We start from the raw sequence: 12,353 nt of genomic DNA, 5'->3' as shown, positions 1-12,353 counted from the left end.
AATCAACCAATAATAAATCCTGGCAGCGTCTTAGGGAAAAAAGCACCCTTCTCCACTTTTGCTGGGAGTACAGACTGGTGCAATCATTGTGGAAATCAGTGTAAAGATTCCTTAAAAAACCAGGACTAGCGGACCCACTTAATCCAGCTATTTCCCTTTTTCAGTATCTTCCCAGAAGAATTAAAAACATTCTACAAAGATACACTGCACTTTACAGCAGTACCGTTTGTAATAGCTAGAGCTTGGAAACAACTGAAATGCCCATCATACAATGGTGTACTACTCAAATACAAAGAAAGATAAACCTCACTAGATAGCTCAGTGGATTAAAGCGCCTACTTAGGCAGACACAGTGACCGGTTCAATCCTTGGCATGCCCTGCCAGCCGGGCCCCTGTCCCTGGGGCATGCTGAGCTGGCAACTGAGACTGAGGGTGGTGGCGCATGCCTGCAACAGCACTTGGGAGGCGGTAAACAGGAGAATCACTACAAGTGTGATCTAGCAGTGAGACCCTGAACACCCTGTAGACCCTTCCCTAAAATACAGGAAAAAGAAGGAAGAAATAGAAATAAAGCTTTTGTAAATAAGGGGGAGAAGATGGGTTGAAGGGTAGAGGGGGATGGGGGAAAGAGAAAAAATATGTACAGATACAAACTTCCTTTTATAAAAACTATTTTATTTATTTTCCAGAGATCAAACTTAGACCTTATGCTTGCCAGGCAGGCACTTATGCCACTGAGCTATCTCCCTGGCCCCAAACTTCCTTTAATGAATATGATCGTTATGTGTATCTAAAATGTACCCATAAAAAAAAATAAAATAAAATGAAATGTACCCATAAAATAAAAAAATTACTGTGCTGAGTACCAAATTCAAGGAGATTCAAAGCAGTCAAGTACTAAAGTGTGACTGTGCCAATTAGGAATGATTAGTTGTTGTTAATCTTTCTGTCCCTAACTGATAAATTCTGCTTTATCACAGGAATGGATATAAACATGGCCTTAAGTTTAGGATGATCCCATTTTCAGGTAACCTGTGCTGTGGATAAAGGGGCTCACTGTCCATATATAGTGTGCCATCTTTTCAGATACCTGAAAGAGAACCAAAATGTAACAGGAAGCAAACTCTGTGGCCAGGTCTGAAGAAGCGAATAAAGGAACAGGAGAAGAAGTGAGTAAAGGACCTGCTCTACCTCTTTCCTAGAGTTCCTTTTCCTTTCAGTCCTCGGGGGAAGGTGGGGAGACTAGAGGCTAAATCAAGGGAATAACAGGCTGCACACCAGTGCCTTTTCTTTTTTAGATTGAACCGGGAAACACTGGACTACATCTCAGTACCTTTTCTTTTTTAATTTGAGACAAGGTCTTACTAAGTTGTCAGGCTTGTGTTAAATTTATAATTCTGCTGTGACCTCCTGACTCAGCCTCCCAAGTACTGGAGATTACAAATGTGTGCCACCATGCCTGGCTTCTCTCTGGAGTTTTTTTGTTAACCCTGTTAGTATTTGAAATATTATGGTTTTCAAAAAGGGGCAGAGGGACAATACCCACTTGCCATGAAAGAACACACCTAGCCCCCAAGTTTAAAAATACCATTCTCCAGAAGCCAGTAATCTGGAGAGATGGCTTATTCTTATTTCAGGCCTGGGGTAGGGACAGTGTAATCTGGAACTTCTTGGGCTGAAGAGCAAACCTCAAGAAAAATGAGAGGAATTTCTCAAAAAGACATATCAGCCTGTTAAAAAGGGCCCTCCTGCATCAAAACTGAGCCATCTGCCTCAAAATGAATGACAGTAAAATTACTGAATAAACACCCATGATTCAATGGCGATATTTTTTGTTCTACATAAAAATATAAATCAAGAGAAATGATTAACTTCTTCACAATATAAAATAATAAAAACATTAAGTTCTACAGTATCAGTGAGAGGCTGGGGATATAGCTCAGCATAATAAACCCCTGTCTGTAGAAGATGGGTAAGGCAATGATCTTGAGAATCTTCAGAAGATTCTTGAATCAACCAGTTAACTGGAATGATTCTCACCCTGACTATATATACAGACACCTGTGAACTAAGCAACTGCACTGAAGATGGCAATTTGTAATAGTAGGTTCATGCTTGGAGTGCCTGTCATTCTGGTCTTCTGAATATGGGCTGCTTGTCATGACATGCCAGATGCTGCCATGCTGTCTCTCGGATAGATGACTGCTCCAAAAGAAAGGGGTGGTGAATGAAGGCAGGAGACAGGAAAAGGTTGCAGGAATGTCCTGTATTCTTGTTGCATAAGGTATGTATGGTTAGATTTCTGCACTTATGTGTAAACATAAGAATTATATAATTCTTTATGCCTACTTTTAAAACATATTTTAATTTTTTAAATATTTTTTCATCATATTCTGTAGGGACTTAAAAGTTCAGCATATCAATACTTGATGAAAATACCTGTTCCATGTTATGCCTAAGATGTGTGATATTTCAAACAGATAGGTTAAGCTTAAGAGCCTAGGCTGTATGGTAATAACAATAAGCTTGTCTTCTGGAGGGTTAACAACCTAAGTTTGCAGACCAAAATTACAGAAAAAGGAGGGCTGCAAGGAAAGCCAACATTTTGGCCCTAGCCTTCCAAGGTCAATTAAGACTCAGGACATAAGAGAACTTGTACTGTAATATCACATAACTCAGTAGTGTCCCAAATTTTCTGATCAAGGAGATTATGGGGCCAAAGAGGAAAGTGATTGATGATGGAGAATGTGCCTAAGGAGAGTCACATGGAGAGAAAACATTCTCTCAGGCTTTCACAGAGAGCACATTGGCCAAGCAATGGCCGTGACTCATCCACATAGCTGACACTGACAAAGGATCTACAATCTGAGGTACAGGGTCTCAGGATAAATCCTGAGGGGATTTGACTGACCTTATCAGATCCAAAAGCTACAACACTTGTTGCATAGGTCTTGCTTTATCTTGGTCTTAACCACCCAGCAGAAAAGTATAAAAACGAAGTATAAGAAGTAAAGCCATGGTGTTATGTTGAGCTGTAGGGGACTCAGGTCAACAATTTCTGACACTGCCAGTCAAGCAGACAGAAGACCCAATACTATTATGCACTACTGGACTCTTTCAGAATATTTTGCTGAGTTCACACACCTAGAATATTTAAATGACAGAACTAAACAAAAAAAGGGGATACAGACGAATGACCATTTTGTATCTGTGTATTCAAAATAGCATAGATAGTTACATTCTCTTAATGAACAGAGGCATTTGTTCTAATAGTGTTTGTAAATAGGATATCATGTCCGCATCTTGTACAGCAAATAACCACTAGGAAGAGAGTAAGCAATGTGTTAATTATTGAAACTATTATACCAATTTGATTTGAAACTGTCTCATTGCTATACGTCTCAAAAAAATTATGGAAAAATAAATAAATTAAAAAAATAAACCCCTGTTTGGCAAGTACGAGGTCCTGAGTTTGATTTCTGGCACCAAAAAAAAAAAAAAAAAAAAAAAAAGAAAGAAAGAAAAGGAAAAGAAAAGAAAAAAAGAATATTAAGTCAGAATAACACCATTCCACATAACATGGTCAAAACAAGAAGACACGAATCAGCAGATGCTAAAACTACAGAGTAAAAGGAAATAGGATCATTACCCAGTCTCTGTGCATCTCTCTAGCAACTGCTTAATCATCATGAAGGGGAAAATGGCAACTGTACAGGAAAAATTCAGCTGGGCCCATTGAAAACAAATTGGCCAAACTTTTACCAATAACAGGAAAAAGTATCAGCTACCTAACAGGACACAACGAGGACATAAAATCATTTATGTGGTATTCTTTCCATGTGACCTAAATTTAAACACAAACATCAGATAAACCTAAATTTACCGCTCTAAGAAAAACTGTCCTGAGTATCAAAGTAAGTATCATGAGAAAGCAATACACACACACACACACACACACACACACACACACACACACAGACAAAACTGCGGAGAAACCATTCCCAATTTAATGTAACTAGAGGAATGATAAACTACAGCCAATGTGCAATACTAGGGAAATATATGAAATACTACTCAAAATAAGGTCTAAGGACTGACCACTAGTCCTCCAACTCCATGCTCCTATGTCCACGTCAACAGAAGCAACTTACACCATAATGTAAATAAAACATGATTTTAGGAACATAGCTTAGTTTAGCTCATTTCTTTTCCCACTGTTCCAGACTGTCTTGGAGAATTAATCAGTATCTTAAATCTTATTATTTCTACAACATATTCTTTATAAATATGTACTTTAGGTGGCAATACTATTTAAAGACACTACTAGAAAAAAACGAGTAAAAGGGAGTTAGTATTGTACCAATGTTACTAGTGTTCTGAATTTGAAACATCATTATTATATATAAGTGAATTAATTACTTTTTTGGGGGGCCTGCCCAACAGCTCGGTTGTTTAAGTGCCTGCTTAAACAAAGCAATCAGGCTCAGGATGCTGTGGTTCGATCCCCAGATCCTCAAGCCAAACCAAACCTGCCCTGAAGGCATTGCGAGGCCGCAAAAAAAAAAAAAAAAAAATTACTTTTTCTCCAAAAACAAATGCAAAATATTGCAGGCAAAATGTTCAACAGTACTTTTTATGAAGAGGATAAAAGAAACTGTAACAATGAATGAGAAATTATAATGAGTGACTTCTTGAAAGGACTGTGGGGAATTGTTTATAATACTTTTATAGCTACTCTGTAAAAGACAAAGAAACTCCACCATGCTCCTCAGAATTAACCATGTAAGTAAGATCTTTACTATTTTCCATTTCAGAATGAATTTCAGGATGAAGTATGCTTACTATGGCTTTGAATAAAAACTCAATTTAGGAGGAAATTTTCATCTATTTGCAATAAATAAAACTGACTTTTCAGTTTATCCCACAATACTTTTTTTGCTTAGCTTCCAGAATATCACATAATCTTTCAAGTTTTATCTCAATGTCTTTTTTTGTTGTTGTTTTGTATTCTAGGGAAGGGTCTACAGGGTGTTCAGGGTCTCACTACTAGATCGAACTCGTAGTGATCTGCCTGTTTACAGCCTCCCAAGAGCTGGGATTACAGGCGCATGCCACCATGCCCAGTCTCAACTGCTGTCTCAGCAAGCCCCAGGGGCAGGACCAATATGGCAGGCCCTCTCAATACGTTTTCCTTCTTATAATTTTGTAATTCTAAGGTGCCTGGATCTCAGTATTTCAACCAACAGATCCTCTCTTCTCCAAATACACTAGAGTTCTTGTGATGTCTTACAATTATATGGCTTGAAAAATCAAACAAATACTCCCTGAACTACACACTTGGACTTCAAACATCACAAATCCACTTCCCACGCTGAGGAGCTCCAGCAGCACTGCCTCAGTGAAGTCTTCACCCATGTCCTTCAGAAACCATGCTATTGTCCTGCAGTTTTTACTCCTGACCCTTCTGCCATGATAGCTATTCTCTGACATGCTATAAATGTTATTTCTTTTTCAGAGAGGAATATATGGGCAACGGTTTGAAGTTTGTTTATTTTTAAATAGTATCATACTAGCTCATAGACTGCACCCAATAAATATGTTAATATAACTCAATTCAGGGACTTAAGAACAAATTATATAGCAGTTATAGAGGACCAAAAGTACTAGTTAAGATAAATTCCCTATGTATGGAGGGTCAGAAATAATGAGCATTGTTCTCACTGGGCCTTTTATTGAAAATTACCATTTTCTAAGAAATATAAGCACATGCTGTTATCTCCATGTCTAACAAGAGGAAAAGATAATGAAGTTGGACCCAACAAAGGTCAAAGAAGGGGAAGTAAGTTACCAAAATATCCCAAATTAAGCATCTTTTCCTTGAAAATTCTTCTACAAGGCAGATTTAATGAATCTATTGTGTTACTTACACTATAATCACGGTGTCTTTGTTGAAATTTTTCTCTTGAATTGTACTGGAGCAATTTGGGGAAACAACATCATCACTATCAGAAGACAAATCAATATATTGGATTCCTTTTTCATTCTTGAAACATGATATACTTGCTTTTCTTTCATTATCTGGAGTTTCTGGAACACTAGAATCTTCTGTAAAGGAAAAAAAGAAAGGCATTTTGAACAACTAATAAAGAATCAAATTTGTTTTTAATGATTACAATCATATATATTTCCATTTACTAATTCACTTCTAAATTAAAATATTCCTACTATGTAAATGATTTTGTTTGATAGTCAAGGCCTTAGTGGAAATTGCAAAATAGATTTGTGTTTTATATTCTAATCTTTTGTTTTTCCTGTGCTTTTATTTCCTAACACTCAAATCACACTTGATATACCATGGACATCATAGTCCACTGAAGACTTGACTCTAATCTTGTTCCTTCATTTTGTTTATCTCTCCAAACCTTTATTACCTCACCTATAAAATACATCTAATCAGGGCTAGTAAACCCATAAAATAAATGATATACATGGTGTTGATGCAGTTATAACCTGTGATCACTTAAGATTCTAGGGAGGACTCACCATAGGGATGGGAAAAGCCAAAACGCTGGGCTCTTACATACCACTCATTAAATGTGAACTGTGTTTTCTTCTAAACATCTGGGATTCAGAGGTCATTTTTGCTATGGACCATGACTCTGTCCTTGGTCTACATATGCCCAATCCTGATAACTAAAAACAGAACAAAGTTCATATCTCACTATTACAAATCTTGCTCAAATCTCTCCTGATAGTATAGCCATCTTTTAGGAAGTGTCTGTTTATGGCAGACAAGGTTAGATAGCCCAAAATTTATAGGATCTCATCGCTCTTTAAAACTGAGGGCTATAGAGGTTTATAGGAGATTCTGCTACATTTAGAAGTCTCCAGCCACAGACTACCATATACCTGTGATCACTTAAGATTCTAGGGAAGTTGGGGGTGCACATGACCGAGACTGCCACAATTTTCTGAGAACAGAAGCATCTCCCAGCTCCTGATTCAGAACTGATATAGGACTCAGATACTGCATGTGGGCCAGCCTGAACCTGTGTCAGTGTCCCCCTCCATGACCTAAACTGGAGTCCTTCCCTGGTTCTCAGTTTTTTTTCCCCTAAGAAAAAGTTATGCTTCTGTTTTTATTTATTTACTTCCATTCCTACTAAAGCAGAGACCCACCCTAGCCAGTGAATATGTGATCAAAATGTGGTAAATATTTAAATGACAGAAAATGCAGTAAAGTAAAAAAACAAACAAAAAAAATGTCACTAACCCTCCTCAAATAGTTCTTCCTGCTTAGAATACACTTACTTCATCCTTCTTGTCACTTTCTGAAGCCATTCTGAAGTCCTTTTATGAATGTCTTTAATTGGGAGGCTGCCTAGACCTTACCTGGCCATTTGTCTTTGGGGCTAGAGCCAGAAAGCCCAGGATGCAGATTCAGAGAGTGGAGTGATGAGGACAGAGTGTCATTTTTTTCCCCAGCCTCTTTCTCTTGGATAGCATTCAGCTGTAAGCATTCACTGCCATTTTTCAATCACAACTCCTAAATATACTCATGAAAGATGACTCCCCCCCAAAAAAAAAAAAAAAAAAAAAAAAAAAAAAGAAGACTTCCAAAACTACACAGAAAGTGGCAAGAACAATGCAATGGTTTAAAGCAAGAGGGAATATCTTGGAGGCAGATAATGGCAATGTCTTACAGTAATAAATATTTAAATTTTAAAAAATTTTTTCCTCTCTCCTTTTTAATTTTTTATACTTTTGGACCAATTTTACATGCTTGTATCTGGTAATCTGAACAACTAATCTGAAGATAATTATGGAATATAACATCCACTGTAGAATCCTTACAATTTTGCTTAGTGAAATTTTGTATCATTTCCAATTTTTTTAAACTATTGTTATTCTCTTTAAAAATAGTAAAAACCTGATGGAGATTCTTAGGACCATAGCCTTAACCATCTTGTTTATATAAATGTATAGTTTGTACTAAGTGTTTGGACAGGATATCATGTCTACATCTTGTACTACGAATAACTACTACGAAGACAACAATATGCAATATATTAATTACTGAAACTGTCCTACTAGTCAGTTGTGAAACTGTCTCATTGCTATTTGTTTCTCAATAAAATTATTAAAAAAAAAAAAAAAAAAAAGAAGGGAACGTAAGAGGCCACAGAAGAAAGCAAGCTTGTAAAGCTGATCTTGGCCTTCTTGGTAGGTTCCATTCACAGTATGAATTCCTGAATCATTATGGTGGTGGTCTAACATGGAAAACCTAACATTTCTTGTCTCCAGAACTGGGAGGGAATTAATTTCTGCTGTTTAACTCACCCAGTCTGTGGGACTTTGTTACAGTAGCCCTGGAAAACTATAAGCTTGGTATTATACATCTGCCTGAGCAAAGCAGGATGGTAAACTTTTATGCTCTCTGCAAGAGGGAGTCCCAGAATTATGCTCCCTTTTCCAAGAAAAACCTGTTTCATCCTTATATCCTCTTAGGGAAAAAGTTAGGCTAAAACAATTCACATAGAAATAATAATACTCCTTTGATCCAGTGAATGAACTACAAAAAGCAAACAACCTCATGAATATTTCAAAGGCAATAAAGGATTGTTAACTACCTCAAATATAATGAACATTTGAATCTTGACAACAACCTCAACAAATACCACATTTTGGTGTATGTGGGGACTTCCACATGCTTGTCGCGCCCAAGAACCTTCACCAGCCAGCTGCCAGGCCCTTTGCCAGGCCTCCTATGGAGCCTTGCAACAGAACTCCCTACAGAGAGGCTAGGAGCCAGATCCTCCCAGCTAATCCAGGAGCTGAACATCTTGCCAGAGTGGCACAGCGGGTTCACTTCTACGAGGTGCAGCAGGAAAGAAGAAGCTGAGCATAGCAGCAAGACCCAAGCCAGACACATCACAAGAGTTCAAACTTCGTAGATCCATACCTGAATTTTGGTAGATACTAAGATTATAACTGCACCAAAGCTCCACACCAAAGGTCAGAGACACTGCTATACAAAATGACAAAGAGAAGGAACAAAATGCAATCTCTGGCCCCGAGCCCACCCAGAATAAATGCAGGAGACATTAGCACAGAAGAAATTGAGGATCACATGGTTGAAATGTCTGAATTAATAAGAGTCTGAAGTAAAGAAACAACTGCAGAAAGCTATAGAGGAAATCAGATCAGAAATATCCTCTAAAATAAGAAAAGAAATCTCTGAATTAATAACATCTGAAGAACCAATTACAGAAACATATAGAGGAAAACTCTACGAAAGAATAACTGCTTCTAAAGACACTGATAAAAAATTAGAGGAATACAGAAAAACGATGGAAGCCTTGATGAGCAATATAGGAAAGAAATAGATCACATGAAGCAGAGTCAAAGAGATATAGAAGAACTTAAAATCTCAATCACAAGCTTGCGAAACTGAGTGAAAGTGAAGATAGAGTTTCAGATCTTGAAGACACTGTCAAAGCTAGTGAAAAGATAAAAAAAGACCTCTTAAAAACAACTAGGATGAAGGAAAAAATAATTTCTTCATCTACAAGATGATGCAAAGATGAATGTGTGACTAAAAGGCAGGCATCAATGAGAAAGACTCAATACAAATGATATAAAATGAATATGGACAGAAGTAATAGCAGAAAACTTCCCAAATATGGATAAACAATCTGACATTCAGTACACTGAAGCATATAGAACTCCAAATAACATCAAACCAAGTAAAAACACATTCAGACATATAAACGTCAAGACTCCAGAAATCCAGCACAAGAACAATATACTAAAAACCGCTAGAAATAAAAAACCAGAACATTTAAAGGAAAAATAAACAACATTTAAAGGAAAACGCATCAGAATAACAGCAGACTCCTCTTCACAAACCAGGAAGTCAAGAAGACTATGGAGCAGAGTATTTCAAGTCCTGTATGGAAAACACATTCCAGCCCAGACTACTATACCTGGCAAAACTCTCTTTCAAGTTTGATGAAGTGAAATACTTCCATGACAAAGAACAATTAAAGAATTTCATAATGACAAAACCAACCCTACACAGACTATTAGAAGATATTCTTGAGAGGAACCAAAATGACCAGAACTCCATGATTGAGAACAAAAAGAACCCACCAAATAGGGCAAAAAATTAAACAGGACAAAAAGGATACATTTACCTGACATGTCAATCATAAGTCAATACATCTCAATTATGACCATCAATGTAAATGGACTCAATTCACCAATTAAAGAAGTAGACTGGCACAGTGGATTAGGAAGCAAAATTGAACAATCTGCTGTATAAAAGAAACACACTTAACTCATAAAGAAATTCATAGGCTGAAAGTCAAAGAGTAGAAAACTATGCTACACGCCCCAGCACCTCAGAAAAAAGCAGGGGTAGCAATTCTTTTCTCAGATAGTCTCTACTTCAAACCAAGATTGATCAAAGGAAATAAAGGCCACTACATACTGGTTAGAGGAAAACTTCAAGAGGAAGAGGTTAACACTCATAAATATGTATGCAACAAACACGAGAGCACTCAACTATATAAGACAAATCTTAATAGACATGAAAAATTTAATATCCAATACACAATCTTAACAGGAGACTTTAACACCCCCTTATCCCAAAAAGATAAGTCAAGCAGAAAAAAATTAGCAAAGAAGTAGCAGAATTGGGGGCTGGGGAGATGGCCCTGTAGAATAAGTGCTTGCCTGGCAAGTGCAAGGCCCTGAGTTCAATCCCCAGTTCCGGAAAAAAAAAAAAAAAAAAGAAGTAGCAGAACTGAACCAGAACTTGAAACAGATGAACTTAGTGGACGTATACAGAGTGTGCCACCCAGCCACAGAAGAATACACATTTTTGTCAGCTGCTTATGGGACATTTCTTAAAACAGACCACAAACTAGTCCATAAGTCATGCTTAAGTATATGCAAGAAAACAGAAATTATCCCAAGCATATTATCTGACCACAATGCAATGAAACTGGAAATAAATGACAAAAAAACCCCAGAAAAATCCCATAAATACAAGGAAATTAAACAACACCCTACTCAGCAATCAATGCGTCACAGATGAAATTAAACAAGAAATTCAACAATATCTACAATTTAATGAAATTTCAATCACAACTTATTGGAATTTACGGGATGTGATGAAAGCAGTTCTCAGGAAAATTCATAGCTGTGAATGCATACATTAGGAAAACAGAATGGGAACAAATAAACACCCTAATGCTGCACTTCTGACATCAAGAAAAGAGCAAACCAAACCCAAAGCCCATAGACAGGAGGAAATTATAAAAATTAGAGCAGAAACTAATACAATCGAGACCAAGAAAACAATTCAAAGAATTAACGAATCAAAAAGCTGGTTCTTTTAAAGATTAAATAAAATTGATAAGTCCCTGGCCAATCTCATTATAAAGAAGAACGAAAAAACTCAAATACAAGCAATAAGGAATGAAAAGGGTGAAATTACCACAGATCCAGTGGAAATTCAAAAGATCATCAATAGCTCCTTTGAGAAACTTTACTCTCACTTTCACAGAACAGAAGACACAGAAAAAATGGACAGATTGCAGGAAAGGTACAAATGACCAAAATTGAATCAAGAACATATAAGAACTCACAATAATCCAATTCCTGAAGGCAAGTGTTATACTGATACCAAAATCAGGGAAACACACAACTAAAAAAATAAAAAAAACTAGAGGCCAATCTCCTTAATGAACATAGATGAAAAAAATTCCCAATAAAAATACAGCAAATCATCAAGAAGATTATACACCATGACCAGGTAAGATTCATCCCAGGGAGATAAGGATGGTTCAATATATGCAGATCTATAAATGTAATACAAAAGACTTGATAAAGTCCAACACTTATTCATGTTCAAAGTCTTACAGAAAATTGGAATAGATGGCCTCTACCTCAATCTGATAAAAGCCATCTATGACAACCCAACAGCTAACATAATTCTAAACGGGGAAAAATGAAATCTTTTACTCTCAGATCTAGTACAAGAAAAGGATGTCCTCTATCATTCCTCCTATTCAAAATAGTTCTGGAATACATTAGCTACAGCCATTAGACAAGAGAGAGAAATAAAAGGAATAATAGGTAAAGAAAAAGTGAAACTATCATTATTTGCAGATGATATGATACTCTATTTGGAAGACCCAAAAACTCCACCAAGAAGCTACTAGAATTAATACACAAATTCAGTAGCATAGCAGGATACAAAGTCAATACCCAAAGTCAACAGCATTCCTCTACACAGATAACAAACACACTGAGAGGGAAATTAAGAGAAATAATACCTTTCATA

General features: G+C 36.8%; 1 protein-coding gene across 1 annotated transcript in view; it reads right to left on the bottom strand.

Moving 5' to 3' along the window:
* Positions 1 to 12,353, bottom strand: part of Smarcad1 (SWI/SNF-related, matrix-associated actin-dependent regulator of chromatin, subfamily a, containing DEAD/H box 1) — a 94,335-nt gene that overhangs the window by 66,146 nt on the left and 15,836 nt on the right. Inside the window, exon 3 of the mRNA XM_004640621.2 lies at positions 5,929 to 6,106. Coding sequence (XP_004640678.1) covers positions 5,929 to 6,106 — 178 coding nt within the window. The remainder of the gene's footprint in view (positions 1 to 5,928; positions 6,107 to 12,353) is intronic.

The sequence above is a fragment of the Octodon degus genome, unplaced genomic scaffold (assembly GCF_000260255.1).
Source record: "Octodon degus isolate 3935 unplaced genomic scaffold, OctDeg1.0 scaffold00125, whole genome shotgun sequence".
NCBI lineage: Eukaryota > Metazoa > Chordata > Mammalia > Rodentia > Octodontidae > Octodon > Octodon degus.
The sequence above is the reverse complement of the archived record's forward strand: the minus strand, read 5'-3'. Positions and strand labels throughout refer to the sequence as shown.